The sequence below is a fragment of the Rhinatrema bivittatum genome, chromosome 8 (genome assembly GCF_901001135.1).
Source record: "Rhinatrema bivittatum chromosome 8, aRhiBiv1.1, whole genome shotgun sequence".
Taxonomy (NCBI): Eukaryota; Metazoa; Chordata; class Amphibia; order Gymnophiona; family Rhinatrematidae; genus Rhinatrema; species Rhinatrema bivittatum.
In genome coordinates this window covers 137712001-137736748 of record NC_042622.1, presented here as the reverse complement: position 1 = coordinate 137736748, position 24748 = coordinate 137712001, and the positions used below count along the sequence as shown (strand labels likewise).

The following is a 24748-nucleotide window of genomic DNA, read 5'->3' as shown; positions in this document are numbered from 1 at the left end:
TTCAAATCAATATCGGTTTTCTGTCAAGATTTATCTTGTTTATAATTTGTAAATGCATAAATAAAAAAATACAAAAACAAAACTTAGAGAAACATACCTCCAATGCTAGCAACACTACTCATACAGAAAGAGTCTCAAATTGTTCCAGAGCTGCTCTCCCATTTTCTATTTTATTTTTAAATAAATCCTTAAAGCCAGAAGAAGAGAAGAGGAAGAGGCAAACTTAAAGAATCTTCTTAATCTTTTTTTTCTTTGCCAACTCAATCCCCTCAGGCTCAACTAAACGCCCTCTGGGTCTGGGACCTGTCTGAGCAGGCACTCCACCTTGACATTAGCAAACCAGGAGTCTGGCCCTGTGATACCGGAGAAAGCCCAGCCTTACTCTGACCTCGAGGGCTAGGCAGGCCTTGTCAGAAAAAAAATGCAGCTGTATCACCATATGTCCTTTCCTCAGTATTCTCTACCTCCAACAGATGAATTTTCTGGACTGCACCATAAGAAGATAAGAAATTGCCATGCTGGGTCAGATCAAGGGTCCATCAAGCCCAGCATCCTGTTTCCAACAGAAGCCAAACCAGGCCACAAGAACCTGGCAATTACCACATGTAAGTAGCTGTGATGACATCACAGAGAATGTTGTGTTCTCTATCACCATCTGCTGGTAGGGAGCAACAACCCACTTGTCTGGACTGGTGTAGCTGGATGAGGAGGAAGTTAGATCTGGGATAGAGCAGTTTGTCACATTGGTTGCTGGAGTCATGTGTGGGTGTGTGTGTGTAGGGGGGGGGGGGTGGATGAACATAAGAAATGCCATGCTGGATCAGACCAAACTTCCATCGAGCCCAGCATCCTCTGTCAGTGGCCAAGCCAGGTCACAAGTACGCATAAAGTAGCTCTATTTTCTGTTGCTGCTAGGGATAGAAGTAGCTTCCCTTAGTCGGGCTATTATTGTGTTACAGACATTTCCTCCAGGAACTTACTCAAACCTCTCTTAAACCTCACTGTTAGTCGCTTTGACCACATCCTCTGGCAACAGATTAAACAGCTTGATTGTGTTCTGAGGGAAAAAGTGCTGTCTATAATTTGTTTTAAATCTGCTGGTTATTAATTTCATGGAGTGTCCCCTTGTTTGGGTAAATAACCATCCTTTACCAGTTCCATCCTACTTAGGATTTCATAAACTTCTATCAGGTCATCTCTCAGCTGTCTCTTTTCCAAGCTGAAGAGCCCTAGGCTGTGTAGCCTCTCCTCATAAGAGAGTTGTTCCATCCTCTTTATCATTTTTATATCCTCTTTACCTGTTCTAGTTCCGCCATGTCTTTTTTGAGATGGAGATATCGGAACTGCACCATAGCTCGATATAGAGGTGAAATGATATTTTCCAGTTTATTCTCCATTCCTTTTCAGATCATTCCTAACATTCGATTTGATTTTTTTTTTTTTTTTTTTTACCACCACCGTACACTGAGCCGAGGATTTCAACAGGTTTTCTACAAGGACTCCAAGGTCCTTTTGCTGAGTGGTGACTCCCAGTACTGATCCCAGAACTGTGAACCTGTAGTTGGGATTATTTTTCCCTATGTGCATCACTTTGCACTTTTTCACGTGCAGTTGCCCAGTCTCTCACAAGGTCAGATTCAGATAACTTTATTGGCATGACAATTTTACATGTGTTTCCAAAGTAATATGCATAATGTTTAAAATAAAAGGGTAGGAAAAGAAGGAAAAAAATTACAAAACGGTAATAAGCCCCTCTACAGTACCTTGCAATCCTCTGCTGTTTTATCAACTTTGAATAATTTTGTATCATCTGCATGTTTGATCGCCTCACTTGTCTTTCCCTTTTCCAGATCATTTATGAACATGTTAAACAGCAAAGGTCCTAGTATGGATCCCTGTGGTACTCCATTAGTGACCTTTCCCTGTATGTACCAGTATCAGTCCAGACTCCTGGGTTTGCCCCCCCTCTAGCAGATGGAGACAGAAGTTTACCAAACAAACTCCTCCTCATATAGGCTGGTGCCACCTACAGTCTGGCAGTATTCTTCTGTCTCCAGCAGGTGGAGGAGGTGCCGAACCTATAGTCTGTGCTAGGGTCTATTTAGAGACAGGATAGGGAGTTAATTTAAAATAAAAAATAATAATACATTAAATATTTTTGTTACGTCTTCCTTGCTGGGCTCGACTCTCCCTTCCCTCTGGTCGCTTTGGGGACTCGTGCTCCGTTTCGCCGCGGTTTGGAGGGGTTCCGGTAGATTTTGTTTCCGGCAGGCATGCCGCATCGGGCCGCGTGTAGGGCCTGTGGAGCTGCGCGATAGTTTGTGCGTTACTTGCCTCTCCGGGGGAGAGGGAACCTCAGCAACCCCAGGAAGGGTCTTGGTCTGGGTCCAGACCATAACTGGCCCTATCGGGCGCAGGTACGGGCACCATTTTGAGTGCGCTGGGGTCAGCGTTTGAGATGGCAGGCGCCATCTTGGCTCTACTTGCGCCGGCGGCCCCTGCAGCACAGGAAACAGCATTCGGGGGGGAGGACCCCCCGCCGCACTTGTCCCCGCAGCGCAGGGTCCCTGAGGGGGACAGACCTGCGAGGCCTGATTTGTCTAGGGCTGCAGAGGTACCTGATGGGGATGGAGATGATTTATCTTCTGACTCTTCATTTTCTTCGGACTTTGTTTTATTGATGCTTAAGGCCTGGAAGGCGGGGTTCGGGCAGAGTCAGGATCCTCTGCCCGAACCCCGGAAGCGAGCCAAGGCCGCCCCGGAGCCTGACCTACAAGGGAGGTCAACGACCAGCCAGCGTCCGGGTGCCTCAGCCAGATACAGATATTTCTTTGGACACGGATGATCAGGATGACCCAGATATACCCTCCCTGCCTCCGAAGGGGGTTGAGGGAGAAACCGACCCCCAGCAGGGGGGTCTCAAGGGACGGATGGAGACGTTCCGAAGGTCGCCCATCTTTTAGGAGAGATGAACTGGGTCCCCTCATTCCGGCTATTTTAGGGGAATTGGGGATTCAGCTGCCCCAAGAGGAATCTAGATTGGGGGCTACAGATCTGGTGGTTCTAGGCCTTAGGGGGCCGCCTTCAGCTTTCCCTTTCCATTTTTCGGCAACGGATTTGTTGTTTAAGGAATGGGATACTCCGGATTTGGGGCTTAAAGTCGCTAAGGCGATGGATAAGCTCTACCCCCTACTAGAGGAGGCTTTAGAGCTGTTCCGGGTGCCCAAGATGGATGCTGCAGTGGCCGCCGTCACTGAGAAGACAACCATTCCAATCACCGGGGGGGACAGCCCTTAAGGACCTGCAAGATCGTAAGCTGGAGGTCCAGCTTTAAAAGATCTTCGAGGTTTCCGCCCTGGGAATTCGTGCGGCCATGTGTAGTAATTTTTCCTTATGTGCAGGTCTTCGCTGGGTCCAACGGCTCCTAGCCAATGACTCTATCCCAGGAGGAAGCTCGCCAGGCGAGAAGACTTGAGGCTGTGATCGCCTACAGTGCGAATGCCTTCCATGATTTGCTTCGCACATCGGCTAGAGCTATGGTGTATCGGCTGTGTCAGTGTGGCGTTTGTTGTGGCTTCGTAACTGGGCAGCGGATGTGTCTTCAAAATCTCAGCTGGGATCCTTACCGTTTAAGGATAAGCTGCTGTTTGGCAAGGAGCTTGGAGGGTCTGATTCAATCTTTAGGCAAAAATAAGGTGCATTGCTTGCCAGAGGATAGACCGAAGTTGAGAGGATCTTTTGCTTCTAGGTCGTGGTTTCGTGGCGGTAGGAGGCCTCGGACCACCCGTGGGTCCGCCTCTTCATTTCACCACAATGCCAGCAGGCAGCAGACGTACTCTCAGTCCTTTTTTGGGCACCGTTTCGGTAGACTTGGCTCCAACCAGAACGTGCCAGGTGGCAAGCCCTCACAATGATGTGCAGCCGGTCCATTCCTCGGTTTCAGTAGTGGGAGGTCGTCTGTCCCTATTTTACGAGGAATGGGCCAAAATCACTTCGGATCAGCGAGTCCTCGAGGTGATAAGACATGGTTACGCATTAGATTTTGCACGTCAAGCCCGGCCACGATTCCTGGTGTCTCCCTGCGGGCTAGCAGCAAAACGCCGGGTGGTCAAGAAGACTTTGCAACGTCTTCTCGACCTCGGCGCCGTTATTCCGGGGCCCTCCACGGACCTGCAAAGAGGCCGTTACTCCATTTACTTCGTGGTGCCCAAGAAAGAGGGAACCTTCCGACCCATCCTCGATGTAAAGAGGGTCAACAGATGTCTGCAGATTCCTCGGTTTCGAATGGAGACTTTACGCTCAGTAATTGCGCCATTCAGACCAGGGGAGTTCCTGACGTCCCTAGATCTCACAGAAGCATATTTACACATCGGGATCCGGGCAGATCATCAGAGGTTCCTAAGGTTTTCTGTGATGGGGCAGCATTTTCAGTTCCAGGCACTGCTTTTCGGACTAGCCACTGCCCCCAGGACGTTCACCAAGATTATGGTGGTGGTGGCTGCTCAATTGCGCAGGGAAGGATTGTTGGTACATCCGTATCTGGATGATTGGCCTGTTTGAGTGAAGTCGGAGGTTCTCTGTCAGGAGGCGGTTCACCGGGTACTTCAGTCGTTGAGATCGCTAGGCAGGGTAGTCAATGAGGCCCAGAGCCATCTGGTGCCCTCTCAGTCACTGGAAATTTTGAGAGCTTTATTCAACACGTGCCAAGGCACGGTATCTCTCCCAGTGGAGACTTGTTATCCCAACGTGTATCCCAACGTGTTATCCCAACGTGTACCGATGGTCTGGGATTACCTTCAGGTCCTGGGCTCCATGACCTCAACGCTGGAATTGGTTCTGTGGGCTTTCGCTCATATACGACAGACTCATTTTACAATCAGCGTTGCTGTCCCGATGGAATCCAGTTTCGGAACAGTTCCATCTCCAGCTACCTCTGACAGAGCACGCTCGGTCCAGTCTGGATTGGTGGTTATCCCCTGTCAACTTGAGTCGGGGAGTCCCATTGGTGATTCCGGTCTGGACGGTGATCACGACGGATGCTAGCTTGTCCGGTTGGGGAGCGGTGTGTTTGAGAAAGTCTGTACAGGGGCTGTGGTCTCCAGAGGAAGCGCATTGGTCCATCAATCATCAGGAGACCAGAGCAGTCCGTTTGGTGCTACAGGAGTTCCTGCCGCTTCTCCAGGGCAAGGCGGTCAGAGTCCTTTCCGACAATGCGACCACGGTGGCTTATATCAACCGTCAAGGAGGAACCAGAAGTTGGCCGTAGCGTTGGAAGCCCATCTCTTGATCCAATGGGCAGAACAAAACTTGGCCTGCATAGCAGCTTCTCACATCGCCGGGGTAGAGAATGTTCAGGTGGACTTCCTCAGTCCCCATATTCACAACCCAGGCGAATGGGAATTGGCAGACGATGTATTTCAGGTCATTTGTGCACAATGGGGCACTCCCCTGATGGATCTCATGGCGAAGTTCAAGAATGCCAAGGCGCCACGGTTCTTTGTTCGTCGAAGGGACATGGGGGCAGAGGGCGTGGACGAGCTGGTACTGCCCTGGCCGACAGATGTTCTGCTTTATGTGTTCCCGCCTTGGCCTCTCATAGGCAGAGTCCTTCGCAGAATAGAGTTACATCCATCGGAGGTGGTGCTAATAGTTCCCAAGTGGCCATGGCGTCCATGGTTTGTGGATCTGGTGAATCTGGCGGTAGTGCCTCCATTGCGCTTCCCAGACCGACCAAATCTGCTTCATCAGGGACCAGTCTGTTTCGACCAGGTCGAACGCTTCTGTCTAGCGGCATGGCTTTTGAGAGGAAGCGACTGAAGTCTCAAGGATACTCGGATGCCATGGTAACTACTCTGTTGCATTCTCGTAAGGTCTCTACTTCCCTGTCCTATGTCAGGGTCTGGAAAGTCTTTGAGACTTGGTGTCTCGACAGAGCTATTGTTCCAACTCGAGGAACCGTTCCGGAGATTTTGAACTTTCTTCAGGCTGGATTAGTGAAGGGATTATCGTGTAGTTCCTTGTGTGTACAGGTAGCGGCACTCGGTTCCTTGCGCGGTAACATCCAGGGTGCATCTTTGGCATCCTGATGTCTCTCATTTCCTTCGGGGGGGCGAAACATTTGCGACCTCTAGTGCGACAGCCCTGTCCCTCTTGGAATTTGAACCTGGTTCTTAAGGCTTTGTGTCGGACGCCGTTTGAACCGTTGCATAGGGCAACCTTGAAGGATCTTACTTTGAAGGTAGTGTTTTTGGTGGCTATTGCGTTGGCACGCAGGCTTTCTGAGCTTCAGGCTCTCTCTTGTAGAGAGCCCTTCTTGCGCATCACTGGCTTTGGTGTTTCTCTGTGTATGGTTCCCTCGTTCCTGCCTAAGGTGGTGTCTTCCTTCCATTTAAATGAGTTTGTCGAACTACCGTCATTTTCAGATCTGGATAGATTGGACCCCTTCTCTAAGGATCTTCGGAAGCCCGATGTTAGTCGAGCATTGATGCGATACCTGAAGGGACCAATGGCATTTGAGTTTCGGATCACCTTTTTGTACTATGGAGTGGTCCCCGAAGGGGCAATATGGCTTCCAAGACTACCATCGCTCGGTGGCTTAAGGAATCCATCACTTCTACCTATTTGTTGGACGGTAGATCTTCACCCGAAGGTCTGCGGGCTCATTCCACCTGTTCTCAGGCCTCATCCTGGGCAGAAAGTCAACAGGTTTCCCCGGAGAAGATTTGCTGTGCGGCTACGTGGAAGTCTTCGCATACTTTCGCAAGACATTATCACTTGAATGTTCGGGCACCTAGTGCTGGTGGCTTTGGAGAGTGAGTGCTTAGAGCGGGCCTCTCTGGATCCCATCCCAATTAAGGTAAGCTCTGGTACATCCCAGGAGTCTGGACTGATCCTGGTACGTACAGGGAAAGGAAAATTGGTTCTTACCTGATAATTGGTTCTTACCTGATAATTTTCATTCCTATTGATAGATCTATCCAGAGTCCCACCCATTTTTTTCCTTGGAAGGGAATGGAGAGTCCACTCTCTTTACTGATTTTTCTCGACAACTTGGTTTGACATTGTTTTTCTTTTCTTCGCATGGGTTCTGTATCCCTTTGGGGGGTTGTTATGCCATTTTGCGCTGTTGGGTTACTGTATATACTTAGTTTGATCCATTCTGCTTTGACATTCTGTCAGACTGTAGGTGGCATCAGCCTATATGAGGCGGAGTTTGTTTGGTAAACGTCTGTCTTCATCTGCTAGAGGGGGGGGGGGGGCAAACCCAGGAGTCTGGACTGATCCGTGGTACTACAGGAATGAAAATTATCAGGTAAGAACCAATTTTCCTTTCTCCGTTTGGAAAATTGACCATTTAGCCCTAATCTCTGTTTCCTGTCTTTTAACGAATTACCTCCCAGATTGGTGGGTATTTGTTGTGGAGGAGGCTTTCTACTATGAAGGGGTGTTCTGTTCCTGTCGTTTTTTAAGTCATTGTGGAGGCTCCCCTCCCCAAGAGCATCAGTAGCTGTATTAGCCTACCAATGCTCTTGGAGGAGGGATGAGAGGGGAATAATTAATTGCACCTATTGGGATGTGTTAACTTTCCACAGAGTAAGGCAGAGAGTTTCTCTCTGCCCTGTGTTAGACTTGTTTTTATAGGGATATCTGTGAGCACAAGGTCAACCAAGGCAGGACTCCACAGCCCAGGGCAAATCATCTATAGCAGACCCTCCCTGAGATTGAAGGGGTGGGGTGGAATGCTGCCTGAATTGGCCAATTCTGACCTTCCCCAAAAAACCCAGCAAGCTCCCTCCTCGTCTTAAACCCTGATACCATGTGGGCTGTACGTTTCCTTTGTGCTGATGATGAGATGCTAGAACCTTTATCTGTGCCCCACGTTTTGGGACCCATACCTATAGGTGCCACTGCCCTAAGGATGCCATAATGTTGTACCATCCCATGGATCCAGAATTTGTTGAGATGAGGGGAAGGCAAAGGAGGAGAGAGGAGCACCTATCCCAGGCATCATGTCTCTATGGGCATCATCATGCTGTTGCCCAGACCCAAATTCTGATGCAGCCCATAGGGCCAAAAACAAAGTGCTTTGCCACTGGCCCACCCTTTAATCCAGCTCTTGCAGGAATGAAGAATCTGCCAGAGCTAAAAATGTGTCTTAGCTGCTGGTGCTGCCTCCTCCCCATGGCCCAGCACAAGCCAGAATAAGAGTGGAACTGGTGCCTTTCTCTCCCTCCTATGTAGTTCAGACTCTGATACCATTTGAACCATGTGGAGCTCCCTAGAAATCTAAGCTGAACCTCATGGTTCAAACTGCTTCTTAGACTCAGAACAATGTGGGAGAAGGGAAAAGTGCCACTGCTTTCAGCTTGAGCTGGGCTGTGGGGTGGGAGAACAGTACCTAGTGTATGTGGGGGACAACAGAGACTAGGGATTAGGAGGGGGAAGAACTGTAGGGTGCAGAGAAGAGTTTTGGGGGTTGAGAAGGGGAAGTTAAACACCAGGGACATTTGGGGGCAGAGCAGAGACTTAAGGGTTGGGGGGGGCAGGGAAAGAAGCACCTGGAGATTTGGGTTGGGAGGAGCATGGAGACTGGGAAATTAACAGTGGGGGGGGGGGGGGGAAATGAACCGGAAGTGAGAGACTGGGGTAGGTGGGTTTATGGGAAGAGCAGCAACTGGGGATTGGGATGAGGGTTGATGGGTGACTGGAGATTGGGAATGGAAGGAATGGCAACTGAAGCATGAGTTAGTGGGACAGCAGCATTTGGGACATTTGAGAGGTATAGCGAGGACTGAGAGATTGGATGGGAGAGTAGTTGTGGGGGACTGGTAAGTTGGAGATGAGTGTGTAGGGAGAGCAGCAATTGGGTGGTCAGTGGTGGCTGGGGGAGTGGGGTAAGCTTGGATTGGAACTGTGGTGTGTGTTTGGGAATTGGGCTTATGAGTGAGGATGTGTGGGAGAGTGAGCAGATAGAGTGCAACTAGATGGTGTGAGATTGGGGTTAAAAGGTAAGGAATGGTGTGAAGGACCTGGAGTACTGGGGAGGGGGTGAGAGAGAGTGGAAATGGGAAGCTGGGTAGAGGGTAAAGGACAGAAGAAAAGGACCCAAGTCAGAGGAAAGGAAAAGTAACAGGGAAGTTGTTTGAGGAGGTGATGGCTGGGGAAGGGGCAGAAATGGTGGACTAGGGAGAAACAGGGTGAAAGACAAGGAGAAATAGGAAGCTAGAGAAGGCCTGAGAACAGAGGTGGAACAGGAGAACTGGGGAGGGGGGTAGACAAATGGAGATGGGCTGGGAAGGGGGTGAAAGTGGGAGATAGCTGGTAGATAGGTGACAAATGAAAATAGGAAGATTGTGGACTGGGACAAACAATTTGAGTAAAAAGCTAGAGTTGCTGCCTAAGTAGGATGGAAAGGGGTTAGGAGAAGTACAAGACAAAAGATGTGGAGAAACTGGCAAGGAGGAGAGTAATGAGATGGGAAGAAGAGAGCTTGAAGGGATATAGTTGAAACAAGTGAGAGCAGATGGAGGGAGAGAGAGAGAGTCCGCTTTAGGATGTGGGAGGTGAAAGCTAGAAAGGAGGCGTGGTGTGATAAGGACAAGGGAATTAAATAATAATTGGCGATCAGTGATGAGGAGATAGCGGGCTGAGTGGAGGCAGTGTGAAAGACTAAAGTTGGGGAAGTGAATAGCAGGGGCAGGGAGAACTGGAGAAAGAGAAGGAGAGGTGACATCTAGCTATGACTGAAAAGAGAAGCAGAGAAATGAGATGAAGGCAAATCAATGTCAAAGACAGACTTAGGGGAGAAGAGACCGAAACAAAAAGGACACCCTGGAAAAGGCGTTCAAAGAAGAAGATATTGAAGGCAGAAAACAACCCAGGACCAACAGCTTTTAAGTTTAGTGACTGCAATATGTCAGTTTTCGGAAAGTGCATCTCTGCTATCTTTGTATTTTGCACGGTACAGGACAAAATGCTTTTCTGTTTCTCTTTCTCCAGTGTTGCACTGCGTGCAGAGTCAAGCTTCCTGGGGTTTCCAGCTCAGTTCTAACTGCTGATATTTGAGCCATGCAGGGGTCTGTAGATAAGAGAGTCCCATAGTTCAAACAGGGGATGTTTCACCACCGGGCTGCAGAAAGGAGGCAACAATGTTTAAGCTGCAGCCCGACTGGCTTAGAGGTGCTGGCTGACTCCGGTTGGGATGGCAAATGATTTTTTTGAGAGGGCATATGCCACTCCATAGCAATGCTTCTACTGGTAGTGGAGAGTTTGTGTTGCTACTACTGAGGTGACACCAGGATTTGTATATTATGTACATTGTACTTCCCCTGTGAAGGTATAATTGTGTATTTCTGCTGTGGTACATGTTTTCTAGATGAATTAAAAACAAGTTTTAAGCAATTCATAGTTGGGTGGTGTATCTGAATTCCAGATTAATATATGTATTTCTATTATGTAAAGTTTGTGAAATATTAAAGTTGTAGATGGGACATAGGTATTATTTACATTGAGTAAGACCATTTACATTGAGTAAGTCCATTCTTCTCAGCCCCCATGTGAAGACTGTGTATGTGGAGAATACCTGCATGGAGTGGCCACTAGTTTCTCAGTTTTATTTATTTATCATGTTTTTTTATAGATGTTCTGGAGAGTGTGAAGGGACATTTTTTCTCTTGGCCATAGGTGCCAAATTGCCTGGTTATGGCTCTGAGTTGCCCTGATTTGCCTCCCCATAAGGACTGCCCTGTCTGTAGGTGTCTCCTTCACACACATTTATAGATCGCCTATAATTGAGAGGACCTGGATATCTTTAACTCAGAACCTCGAGAAGAGCAAGCTTCCATTCCCTTTTATTGAACCAGTGTAGGAGTTACTCAAAGGTGCAATATAGTAAATGCTGGCAGGTAAAGACCAAAGTGGCTTATCCAGTCTGTCCAATTGAGCTTCTTCCAATTTAGGTAAAAAAGCATATAACTTCCCACATGCAGTAGAACACCATCATTTTTCGTATGTGCGCTTTTGAGACTGCATGGGTCTTATCTGTGCCAGAGGATGGCATGTGAAAAATGTGGGTATCTGGGTATCTGTCCTTGCTACACAAACTTGAAAGTAGTCATCATCCCACAGAGTTTACTTTGTGTTTTATTAATTCTTAACAGGTCAGGTTACATGGCATAAAACCTTCATCATTGCTGTCACATATTCCTGTGTATAATGTATGTAGTCCCTGCACAAGAAGATGACAGCTGCTTTGTTAAAACCTAGTATCATCCAGCCTGCAGCCCTTATCTGTGCTCTTTCCCTTTGAAGCTCCTTGTCCCTGGGGTATAACCACATTTAAGGGCTTGAGCCCTGCTCGACAGGCAATATCGAGAGATGACAAACTTCCTATAACTTCTGTGTGATCTCTCCCTGGGTTTCAAACAAGCCCTCGTGCTAGCTGTAAAATTCACGACATTCCATGCTCATATATTATCTCATGTTTTAAGTAACCCGGTAGTGGCCTTTCAGAGGAAAACGGAAGCTTCAACAATCTTCCCCATTACACCACTTTTTTACTTTCTGCTTTTTGCCTGTTCAGGTTAGGCACCCAAAAGAAGTCTTGTGAGATACTCTTCTTAAGGGGTCAGGGGAGGGGGGGGGGAGCGGCAGATAAGAACTACTTTTAGCAGGCAGATTTTTCATTCGTTTTCAGGATCTGGAGAGTGCATGAAACTGTGGCAGTGGTGTTTACTGGCATTCCTATTCCGTGCTAAATCAGCCCTCTGTTGTCACACTAGCTACACTGTTTCTTCCACATCCCCTAAACCAGCATTTTGCTGTTATACCCTACCTACACTCTTCCCTCTCTGTACTGTTCCTGCCACCCTACACTATAAATCTGTCCTCTTGTCACACCCTACCTACATTGTTCTTTCTACCGTACAGCAAAACTAACCCTACTGTGCATACATGCCCGCAGTTAATTTAATTTAAAAAATATATAACCCTCTATTCCAGAATTCATAGGTAGAAATAAACATAAATTAACACCACCAAATAAAACCATAAAAAAACAATGGTCTAAACAAACACATTATTTATTTATTTAAAATATTTATAGCTTGCCTATATTAAAAATTTATGCTAGGCAAGATACAATAAACATTAAAATAATTACATAAAACAAAACTGCAGACTAAACAACAAATTAGTATATATATATTAAATATCATTGATTATTGAATTATTAAATCCCTCTAATACTATTCAGGAATGGACATGAAAGCTTCCAGAAACAATAGGAACTTCAACAGCTTCCTAAAACACTTGAAATCTGTATTGATCTGGAGTTTCAGGTAGATTATTGCACAAAGTAGGCCCAATAATGGAAAGGGCACACTTTCTGGTCTTCTGCAGGTATGCAACCTTGATAGTGGGAACCTCTAATAAATTACTATTAGTGGAACAAAAAGTTCTATTAGAAACATATAATGTAAACAAGGCAGACAAATACCTGGGCTTAGAATTCTGTAATAATTTGTAAACCGTAGTCAATATCTTAAATTTTATATATTGCTTCACTGGCAGCCAAGCTTCATTTGGCAGAATCGGTTTCTTGCAAGGGTCTGGCTACTGCCAAATTCAATAGCTTAAACAGCCAGGTTTTCAAAGCCTATCTAAAAGTTTTTTAGACAATACATTTACCATAACTGCTCAGGTAATGTATTCCACAAATGCAATCAATAAATGCAACTGGGTCTCCTTACTAGGTAATATAATATCTCCACATATTTACTGTTAGTGGAGGTGCCCTGATTGGCATCTGCAAATTCCTTGCATTCAACGCTCATTCGCAGCCACCAAGTATCAAGACTTTAACACTGTCCTGGTTCTTGTAGTTCCTCTATCTTGTCACGCCTGTCAAACACACTACACTATACATTTCAGCATGCCCTAGGTAGTTAGACTACTAGCGCAGGCGTGGCCAACTGCAGGCCTGGAGAGCCACAAACAGGCCAGGTTTTCAGGATATCCATAATGAATATGCATGGGATAGATTTGTATGCACTGTATGTATTGTATGCATATCTATCTCATCCATATTGATTGTGGATATCCTGAAAACCTGGACTGTTTGTGGGACAGGAATCCTCAGTGGTTCTTGAGGATCAAAGGTGGCCAACCCTGATCTAGAGGCAATAGCTCTCTTTTTGCTTGTCAGACAGTAAGTGGGAGGGAGGGATACTACACCATTGACCTGCGACCCTAGGTTTAGAAATAATCAGAAAGCAGCTGTCTGGTTAGCAGAACTGGGATTGCACCCACTTTGTTGGTCTGTTAGTGTGATTAATCAAGCTTATAAATATTATCTTATAGATATAAATCTATGCGATGTAATAATTCCAGTGTTTCTTGGGTAAAGCATTACAACTGCCTTTTTTTATGGTAAAAATGTGATTTTTCCATCTGTTTTTTTTTCTTTGGAAATAAAGTGAACAGAGGATCTCTGAGGGAGAGGAAGGGATTGTAAAGCTGAATAGGAGGTATGGATGGCCATTGGTGGGGCTGGTAGGAGGTATGGATGGGCCATTGGGGAAATATGACAGAAACATTTAAATACATCTAAGAAATAAAATGCACAGCAGGTGGGCCTCTTTCACCAGTAAGGATGTTCTGAAATGAGGGTGAAAATAGGAGTAATATTTATTTTACTCAAAGGGTAGAGGACACAAACAACCCTCCTGTGAAGGTGGTGAAGATGAGAACAGTATCAGAATTCAAATATGGAACAAGCACAGAAGATCTGAGGGAAAGGAAGGGACTATCAAATTGAATGGGAGATGTGGAAGGTAGACTGGATGGTTTTATCTGCTGTCATGTTCTATGTTTCTATAATAGAACATGGCCTCCTGTCTCATGATTTTTAAATTTCTTGAGGCATGTCAGTCAATGTCTTCTGAAAATCCAGGTATACTATATCGACTGGTTCAGTCTTATCCATGTGCTCATTTACACCTTCATAGAATTCTAGTGGATTAGTAAGACACTACATCCTTTTGCTAAATTTTATGCTAGCTCTTTCCTTATTAAGCCATATTCATTCATATGAAGAATCATTTATTCTTAATAATAGCTTTTATCATTTTACCTGCTGCCCCAGCATCAGGCTCACTAGTCTATAGTTTACTTCCTCATACAACACACAACAAGATGGCAGAAAGGCCTAGGGAATTTATCTGGTCTGCCATCCACATCATTACGCAGCTCTAAAATCCCCTACCACTCCAGCAGAGATCCCCTTGCTTGTCCCATACTTTCTTGAAATTTAGACGCTGTCCCTTGTATCAACTACCTCCATTGGCAGTGGGTTCCATGAATCCACCACCCTCTCTGTAAAGAAACAGGTTAGTCCTCAGTCAGACCCCCTTTCACCCTCATTTACAGAGTCTCCTTTCCAGGTGAAATAGACCCACCTATTTTGCATTGATACCTTAGCAATATTGAAATGTCTCAATCATATCTCTCCATCACACCCTTTCTTCTAAGTATAAATGTTTAGGTCTCTAAGTCCTCTCCCCAATATGCTTTATATTTCTCAGTTTCTATGTAAATGCATAGAAAAAGATTCTCCAGCTGAGACGGGACCATGGCTTCTGGCACTGAGAGTTCATAGTTTTAACACAGGAAACATTTACTATAAGATAATTGCATCTCTGTCATAGTAAAAAGAATATATTACTTTATATTCTGCCTTTAAGCACACTTCAAAGGTACTATGGATATTCCCCTGTCTCTGGACAGTTTGCAATCTAAGTTTGTACATGAGATAATGGAGGATGAAGTGCTTGCCCATGGTCACAAGGAGTAGCCGTAGGATTTGAAACCTGGTGTCCCTGGTTTAAAGGCCAGTGCTCCAAACCACTAGGCTACTCCTCTACACCAATATAAATTTAAAACAATTCCATAATAGCACAACTGCAGCTTCTGAAGCAGAGTACCCAATCCAGGAAAGCTCACTGCCTTTTAGGAAGCTGTATTTCGCATCCCTAAAAATATCCTCTTGGGAAAACCATCTATTATTCCCTGCCCATGCACTATCCCACAATACTATAGGAGAACATTCATGGTCATATATAGTGGGTAACATCTGAAGCTGTAAACATGTTCTGTGCTTTCTGCTCCGTGGGGTTTGTGCAAGATCCACATAATCAGCATACCAGGGGAGTGGAGCTAGTTTGATCAGGAAACATTCTGGAGTTGCAGAGGAAGCGGATAGAGAAAAGCTGGAGGCCATGAGTTTGTATAAAGTGATTTACATCATTATTTCAGTTCTTTTCCTTAATGTGGTAAAGAGTTTTGGGGATTTTGGTTTGTTGTGGGATTTGGTTAGTATCATCAGATGAAGAAACAGATTAGGAATTTAGACAGTCCATGGCTTGTTCAACTTTGTGCATTTGTCTATCTTTGTGTAATATTATATATATATATATATATATATATACATCCACACACATGAATAGGAGAACAAGCTACCATCAGATGCAGCAAACCAAACTTCTGCAGCTTCTGTCCCGGCTCACACAGGATTTGGGAAGAGTATCCGGGACCCAGCACGCCCTTCCGCTTCCTTCTTTCTGTCTCAGAATGCCTTCACCAGGGGCGGCGCAGAGGGTGAGGGCGAGGACCTGGCCAGTGACACGGTGTAAAGACTAGCAACAAAGTTCTCCCAGCCACGCCGGAAAGCCCGATCGATGGTCTGAACAAAATAAAAACAGGACAAGACATTATTTACAAAAGCATTGCTATATTAATGTATAATTTCATTACATTTGCGCTAAGTATGGAATAGAAACGGAGCTGTTAAATAACCCCTCTGAACTAGTCTTGGTTTTATGAACTTATATCCTCAGTCTATTGTGGAATTTACAGACCTGCTAACTTTGCAGGAACAGTAAATCCCACAATATAAATAGCAGAATGCAGAGGGTGGGGCTGACTTTGAGGAGAATCCAGATCAGTGGGCAGCTACAGGATATGCTGTACCACCCTCAGAATGTTTTTCTTTATAGCTAAGCCTCCTGGATTTTAGTATTCCACAAAGCAGTGAATCAGGGATTCAAAGGTCATGTCAGATGTCATTCATGCTGCACATGCACAAAGATATGGTCTTTGGCAACAGTAACAGAAAAAGAAATGCTAGGATCCCACAAAGCAGTGTAGTGAGTCCTATTTGCATAGGTATAGCCAGGCCTGAGCAAAACTTCAAAGGTGATGTATCAGACATGTTCATCCATGATGCTACTGTTGCCCGAGAACCCATATTTATACATGCACAGCATGGATGAACATGTTTTAGATGTCATTTCTGAATCCTCGCTTAGGCCTGGATCTACTTTTGCTCACAGGCCTTGCTGTACTACTATGTGGGATACCAATACTAAGGATTAGTTAAAAAGCTCCACATCATCAGGGATAGAATATTCCAGCTTTGCTTTTACTTCTAGTGTATCTTTGGGACTTGTAGATACAGTTTCTCTAAGAGCAGCAGGAAACTCCAAGTCCCAGAATGCATTAGGTTAAAACCAGGATTGGCTCAGGTAACCCAGAGCTAGTTAGCAGGTATTTCCTAGGATAAGCCTGTAGCTGAGCCACAGCTCCTCTCTAGAAAGCCTTTGTAGAGAAACATATCCTGTGGGGGGCAGTACTATATTTTGATTATTGAACATTGAGGTGTGGAGTATTTGTACTTTTCCCCTTTCTGAACTATGTGCAGATATTAGTGATGACTGTCCTCTGGTAGCCAGAGCTAAGAACTGCAGCTGGAGAAAGATAGCAGATTTTCTCCTGCTACATGGAAGGTGCTTGTGGCTGATTTGCAGAATTGCTGGTTTCAGGCTATAGAAGGTTGCTATCTTCAGTCCTAGCTGGGAGTGCTTATCCTCACACATTATGCCCAGGTATAGAAACAAACTATGACAGGAGATAAAATCTTCCACAGCCAGTTTTCCCTTCCCTGGCTCATCAACTGCAAGGCAACTGTACCCTAGCGATGCTGCAACCCTGCAGATCACCTGTGTCTTATTTTCTTTGGTGGGGAATCAGCAAAGGTGCTTCCTCACTCAATCCCTGTTGCCTAGTCCAATGGAAACTGAAGGGTGACCTAACATATATCATTCATGGACATATTTAGTGCTTTGACTGCTCAGGTCATAAGGGCCAAAACCAGAGCCATTCCCTTGTCAGAATGAACCCTTTTGCTACTGGAAACTCAATATGTTAATGTGATACATATTGCTAGCCTTTTTTTTTTCTGTTTACGATAATATGTAGCACATTCCCCAGTTGGCTGGTTTAACTGGAACAGGGGAGCTACATAAACCAGGGTTCAGTTGACCTCCTGGGCCCTAGGTGCTGTTGTGGAGATATCTTCCTGCTTCTCATTCCTCTCAGCTTCAAAAGCAGTGGTCAGGAGTATTCTCAGCTGGTAACTAGGTCCACCAGGGGATTCCCAGTAGCAAAAAGAATTACGGACTCCAAGAATGCAAAGTGTACTTGCAGAGAAAAACAAACTCCAATGGAGAAATTACTTACCTGATAATTTTGTTTTCCTTAGTGTAGACAGATGGACTCAGGACCAATGGGTATTGTGCTCTCCTGATAGCAGAGGGGAGACGGAGTCAGATTTAAAAGCTGACATCAGCCTACATATACCCGTGCAGCACGCTTAGCTCTTCAGTATTCTCCTCGAAAAGCCAGTGTGGATATATGTTGCTTGATACTTGATTACACTTGATTGACTTTGAACAGGTTCAACTGATTATATATATATAAACTTTTGGCACTGGAGACCACCAGTGCGCTGAAGCAATAAATGCCGACACCTAGGTAACTGCGGGTGTCTTAACATGAAGGTAGGCCGAGGCTTGCCCGTACAGTCTCGAGATTGATATCCGAGGTTCTCTATTTCTGGAGCAGCCGTGGGCGGGATGCTGAGTCCATCTGTCTTCACTAAGGAAAACGAAATTATCAGGTAAGTAATTTCTCCATTTCCTAGTGTGTAGCCAGATGGACTCAGGACCAATGGGATGTACAAAAGCTACTCCCCTACTGGGTGGGAGGCTGCCCGTGGCCCACTTAGTGCTGCCCTTGCGAAGGCCGTTTCCTCCATGGACATCCAGGTAATAGAACCCGGAGAAGGTGTGCAGGGAGGACCATGTCGCCACCCGACAGATCTCAGCTGGTGAAAGCAGCCTGGTTTCAGCCCAGGAGACTGCCTGGGCCCTTGTAGAATGCACCTTGACCTGTATAGGTAGTGGTTTTCCTGCCTCTATGTAGGCAGCATTAATGACTTCTTTGATCCAGTGGGCTATGGTTGCCTGCGATGCCGCTTCCCCTTGATTCTTCCCACTGTGAAGAATAAACAGGTGATCAGTTTTGCGCAAGGATTCCGATCTCTTGAGGTATTGGACTAGGATTCTGCCGACATTCAGGTGGTGAAGGAGGCATGAGTCTTCCGAATCTCTGTGTTCATCTGGTGATGGTAAGGATATGGTCTGGTTCATATGGAACTGGGGAACCACTTTCGGAAGGCAGGATGATACCATACGCAGCTGTATGGTGCCTGGGGTGAACCTGAGGAATGGTTCTCGACAAGATAATGCTTTAAGTTCAGAGATGCGCCGAGCTGAGCATATTGCGATCAAGAATGCAGTCTTTAAGGTCAAGAGGCGTAGAGACAGGCCGCTTGTTGGTCTGAAAGACTCCCCTGCTAGGACGTCTAGTACTAGGTTGAGATTCCATACAGGCACTGGCCACTTTAGAGGTGGCTGGAGTTGTTTAACTCCTTTCAGGAAGCGAGACACATCAGGATGAGTTGATAGTCTGATGCTGTCCACTTCGAACCTGAAACAGGCCAGTGCAGTGACTTGAACCTTGAGGGAGTTGAGAGACAACCCCTTCTGCATGCCGTCCTGTAGGAATTCTAGGATCGTGAGAATCTTGGCTGTCCTCGGAAGGAGGGTGTGGTCTTCACACCAGGCTTCAAATACTCTCCAGATCCGTATGTAAGAGAGTGGAGAACTTGCGTGCTCGGAGCATGGTGTCAATCACGGCTTTTGAGTAGCCGTGCTTCTTTAGGTTAGTCCTCTCAAGGGCCATACCATAAGAGAGAATCGAGCCGGGTCTTCGTGGGAGATCAGTCCTTGCTGAAGAAGGTCCCTGTATGGTGGTAGATGCAGAGGATTCCCCGCCAATAGTCTTTGCATGTCCGTGTACCATGGCCTTCTTGGCCAATCTGGGGCAACTAGTAGGACTAGTCCCCTGTGGTGCTCTATCTTGTGAATGACCCTGCCCAGTAGCAGCCAGGATGGGAAGGCATACAGGAGGTCTTCCTCTGGCCAGTTCTGGACGAGAGTGTCGATTCCTTAAGACTGTGGTTCTCGTTTGCAGCTGAAGAATCTGGGGACTTGGGCATTGTGATGAGTTGCTAGGAGGTCCATGGCTAGGAGACCCCATCGATTCACTATCATCTGGAAGGCTATGTCTGCCAGCGACCATTCCCCCGGGTCTAGGCTCTCTCTGCTGAGATAATCCGCTGAGATGTTGTCTTTTCCTGCGATGTGGGAGGCCGAAATCCCTTGCAGGTTTGTTTCTGCCCACTCCATGAGAGGGTCTATTTCCAGAGACACCTGCTGGCTCCTGGTTCCTCCCTGGCGGTTGATGTAGGCCACAGTTGTGGCGTTGTCCAACATGACTCTGACAGGCTTGCCTCGGAGTCTATGGCTGAATCGCAGGCAGGCTAGTCTGATCGCTTGAGCTTCCAGGTGGTTTATGTTCCATTCCGCCTCTTCTTTCTCTGGGCTGTTAGTTCCTGACAATGGGCTCCCCACCCTCACAAGATCCACTTCGGTGCAGATAGGTTTTTGCCTCTGCTTAGGTGTTCTTCTTGTAGCCACCATTGAAGCTGATGCCGAACCTCTGTTGGTACCTGGAGGCAAATTGAGTAGTTCTGGGACACTGGATTCCATCGTGACAATAGGGAGCGTTGTAGTGGTCGCATATGGGCCCTTGCCCACGGAACAACTTCCAGAGTTGAGGTCATGAGGCCGAGGACTTGAAGGTATCCCATACCTTGGGGCGAACCGAGTTCAACGGGTTTTGCAATTGCCCTATTAGTTTCCTTCTCCTTGGAGGGAAAAGGTAGACCTTGTCCAGCTTGGTATTGAACCGGACTCCCAGGTATTCTAGTGACTGGGAGGGTTGTAGGCAGCTCTTGGCTGTGTTTACAACCCACCCGAGCTCTTGTAGTATGTTCTTAATTCTGGTGGTTGCGTGGTGACTCTCCTCCGAAGACTTTGCTCTGATTAGCCAATCGTCCAAGTACCAGAACTCCTTCTTTCCTCAGTGCAGCCACTATTACCATCATAATTCTGGTGAAAGTTCTGGGAGCGGTGGCTAGTCCGAAGAGTAGTGCTCAAAATGGTAATGATTGCCCAGTATCGCAAAGTGCAGGAAGCGCTGGTGGTCCTGATGGACCGGGATGTGAAGGTAGTCTTCGGATAGGTCCAGGGAGGTTAAGAATTCTCCCGGTTGCACTGCCATTATAACGGACGTAAGATTCCCATGCAGAAGTGTGGTACCCTCGGTAACGGTTGATGGCCTTGAGGTCCAGGATGGGTCGAAATGTTTCTTCTTTCTTGGGAATGATAAAATAGATGGAATAGTGGCCAGTATTCTGTTGAGATGTAGGCTCTGGAGTTATTGCCTTCAGGCTGAGTATCTTGCTAGCGTGGTTTCCACTGCCAGTCTCTTGGAGTGGGAGTGGCATGATGATCTCATAAATTTGTCTGGGGGGATGCTTTGGAATTCGGTCCCCCTCTCAATGATAGTTAGGACCCCACTTTTCCGATGTTACTTCGACCCATCTTTGGTAGAAGAGGGTAAGTCTGCCCCCTATGTCTTCTTCCTGTGGATGGTCTGCGTCTTCTCATTGTGGGGCACAGCCAGAGCCTGCCCCTGATCTGCACCTCTCTTAATATGCTTGTTTCCGGAAGGACTGAAAACCTTCCTGAAGTACAAGGTGCTTGGGACTGGTGAGTTCCTGTAAGGTTTAAAAACGCTGCAATCCTCTACCCTTGTTCTTCGGGGGGAGGAGCACTGATATGTTTCTTTTGTTCCTGTCTTCAGGTAATCGGAGTACTGGGGATTCGCCCCATTTGTTGGCTAACTTCTCCAGTTCGCTTCCGAACAGGAAAGATCCTGTAAAAAGGCATTTTTGTGAGATTCGCCTTGGAAGATCGCATCAGCCGACCAGTTTGGAGCCATAATTGTCTTCTGGCCGCCACTGCGGCGGCGACACCCCTGGATGATGTGCGCATGAGGTCAGCAGTGCATCAGTGAGGAAGGAGACCGCAGGTTCCCTCGCTTCTCCGGGCATGGTAACGTCTCTGGAGAGGATCAAACAGGAACGTGCCACCAAGGCGCAGCAGGAGGCAATTTGTAGCGTCATTGCTGAGACATCAAAGGACTGCTTAAGGATGGTTTCCAGCCTTCTGTCTTGGGTATCCTTCAGTGCTGCTCCTCCCTCCACAGGGATCATGGTGTGTTTTGAGACACCACAGATCATAGCGTCCACTTTAGGGATGCATAGAAGTTCCTTGGCCGTGGGTTCCAGCGGGTATAGGGCTTCTAGTGCCCATCCCCCTTTAAAACTGGCCTCTGGAGCATTCCATTCCAGGTTAATGAGTTCCTTGATGGGCTCCAACATAGGAAAATAGCATGAGGCTTTACGGAGGTAAACCAACATGGGATTCTTTTTAGGTTCCAATGTAGGGTCTGTGCCTGGGAGACCCAGTGTCTTTATAGTTTAGGACACAAGGGCTGATAATTTGTCTTTGTGGAAGAATCAGAGCATGGTCCAGTATGGCTCCATCCCTGGGGGGATTTCCCCTTCTTCCAGGAAGTCTGTTTCCTCCTCTGAGGTGTCTGGCTCCCCATCCGGGATGATCTTAGATAGGAGAGGCATGTCTCGAGAGCCTCGGGAGGTGCTGGGAAGGGCTTGTGCTTCCGGCAGAGTTTGAGGCAAGTGGACAGCTGGGGCTGGTTGCGCCTGGACAAAGGTTTGCATCCCTTTGAAAAATTCCACCCAGGAGAAGGTTCCTGGGTCCATGTTGATGCCAGGAAGGATTGTAGTGGGAGCCCCGGAGGAACTTTCCTGTGGGGGCGCCGAGTTGGACATAATTAGGTTCAGGATGCCATCATCAGTGGTTCCGAATTCCACTCCTGGCTGAGGGAAGTCTTGATTGGGCTCTCCCTGGTTCTGTTCGCACTGCTGGCACAGAAGAGATTCTAATTCAGGCTGCGCAGCTCTCAAGTGGCAGGCTGGGCAAAGGAAGGGTCCCTTGGCCTTCTTGGATGGTGGTGCCATTGTTTGTGTGCGTATAGAGCTTAAAAACTCGTCTGTGCGAGAGTTAGGCGCACGGATGCTCTTAGTTGTGCGCGTCCGAAGCGCAGAAATTATGTGCAGTACTTATGCACAAGTTATGTGTGCAGGTGGCGGATTTTGTGCACGTAGCACGGTTATTTGCGCCGCTGTGCACACAACCCAAATGTGCATGCAATTAAGCGTGTATCCCTACGGACGCGCTCAAGTTAGGCGCCTCGGGCCTCTGGCCTGCTCCGCGTGTACCGATGGCGAGGGGGGAAGATGGCGCTGACAACCCCGGCAACAAGTTGGCGCGCCCCCCCCCCCCCCCCCCCCGGAGGGTCTCTACGTGTGTGGACCCTCAACCAGATCGGGGCCTAGCTAGAGGAAGGCTGCTCAACCCGATTTAAACCTCTTCGGAGGAAGGTTGGAACGACTGTTCGAGCCTTGGAGACCGGAGTCTTAGAAGCAAAGGTTCTACCTTACCTGGTCTCGGCGCTTACCGGTCGCGTGCCGGGCGGTCTCCAGCTGCAGGGGGAGAGGGAAATACCTTCACCGCTGCGCTCGAATCTGCACTGGCTGCCTTTCAGCCACCCTGGGGGCTAAGTCCACGCCGGGAATCGGCCAGTGGACTAAGGCTCACCTCTGAGGGATATTGAATCAACCTCAGAAAAGTCTCGACTTGGGGAGGGACCGATAGATTTCACCGCAGGAGAAGCGGGGCTCTCTTCTTAAAGGTAAATTTTCTTCTTTCTTGTAAATGTTACACTATTCTTGTTTGGGATCGTGTCCACATCTGCTATGGGAGACAGAGAAATACGGAAGAGCTAAGCGTGCTGCACGGGTATATGTAGGCTGACGTCAGCTTGAAATATGACTCCATCTCCCATCTGCTATCAGGAGAGCACAATACCCATTGGTCCTGAGTCCATCTGGCTACACGCTAGGAAAACCAGTATTGGAAAATCAAAACAGCATCAGGGAAAATCATAATTAGAGAAAGTCTTTTTGTCTATGGTATATCCCATAGACAAAAAGACTTTCTCTTTCCCAACTGAACCAGTGTCTTTTCAAAAGGGACCCTTCCCTGAGAGGGTAGGGTAAGTCTTCCAGCTCCAACATAAAGTAAGGGCTGGAGAAGTGAAATCCTCAAAACAGATCTAAAAAAAAATGTTAACTTCAAACAAGTTTTGCAAAACTCTCAAAGTCCAAAAACTACAAAACTCTCACAAATCTCCAGCCTCTGTTAATTGGTCACAAAGGCAAAAGATCCAGAACCCAAGCCCTTTGACATACCAGGGTTATAACTTTCTTTCAGGAAATTTGGCCCAAAAATCCAACATAGCAAAATCTCTAAAAATCTTCTTTTCTTGGTCAGTCCCCCTTGGGGATGGCAAAGACCCTCCTTTTCTCTGGTGGCAAATCTTCCTTTTCTTTCTCTGCTCAATGAGTTCCTGGAGGAATCTCAAGCTCCTTTCTTTTCCTGTATTGCTGTCCCCCTGGCTCTGAGCATGTGCAGAAGGCACTTTATAACCCTGAGCCTCGACTTGCAAAAAGGTGGGGATAAAGCAAGGGGATGATTCCATAAGAACATGCCATACTGGGTCAGACCAAGGGTCCATCAAGCCCAGCATCCTGTTTCCAACAGTGGCCAATCCAGGCCATAAGAACCTGGCAAGTACCCAAAAACTAAGTCTATTCCATGTTACCGTTGCTAGTAATAGTGGTGGTTATTATCTAATAGCAGGTTATTATCTAATAGCAGGTAATGGACGAGAAGTCCATTACCTGCTATTAATTAAGTTGACTATTATCTAAGTCAACTTAATTAATAGCAGGTAATGGGCTTCTCGTCCAAGAACTTATCCAATCCTTTTTTAAACACAGCTATACTAACTGCACTAACCACATCCTCTTAGCCTACTCCCATTACCTATGCCTAGAAAAATCCAGTAGAATCTAAGTGACAGGCAAGGCCGGGTCACAAAAATATTACCAGCTTCTTACACAGATCTTTTGGTGAAACTTGTCAGTTTTGTGTGGTTACAGTGCCTTGATGAGTGACCTCGTGCTAACTGCAGTGAAAACCACGCTCTTACTTTTGTGTCCCACCTGGTCAGAAAGTGGGTTACATTGCCAATCCCAACCCCACCCACTCAGTCCAAGGGGATCTCTTACTGGAAGTAGGAGTGGGAGGTGAAATGGCTATGGGCCGACTCTATCGATAACAAGGAGTTTTGCTGCTTTGTGTTGTGCTTGTCAATAAATATAAGGCTTTAAGTACAATCTTGCTCAACAAGGGACAGGAAAGAAGCTTTCCTCCCCCAGCTGCAGTTGTTCCAC

At 46.9% G+C, this 24748-nt stretch overlaps 2 protein-coding genes across 2 annotated transcripts in view; one reads left to right on the top strand and one right to left on the bottom strand.

Moving 5' to 3' along the window:
* FBXW5 (F-box and WD repeat domain containing 5) overlaps nt 1–10403 on the top strand; it is a 68667-nt gene extending 58264 nt beyond the window's left edge. Inside the window, exon 10 of the transcript XR_003858181.1 lies at nt 10000–10403. The gene's annotated coding sequence lies outside the window, so the exon portion shown is untranslated. The remainder of the gene's footprint in view (nt 1–9999) is intronic.
* Nucleotides 10404–11119: 716 nt separating this feature from the next.
* LOC115096979 overlaps nt 11120–24748 on the bottom strand; it is a 28742-nt gene continuing 15113 nt past the window's right edge. Inside the window, exon 2 of the mRNA XM_029612338.1 lies at nt 11120–15739. Coding sequence (XP_029468198.1) covers nt 15623–15739 — 117 coding nt within the window. The 3' untranslated portion in view covers nt 11120–15622. The remainder of the gene's footprint in view (nt 15740–24748) is intronic.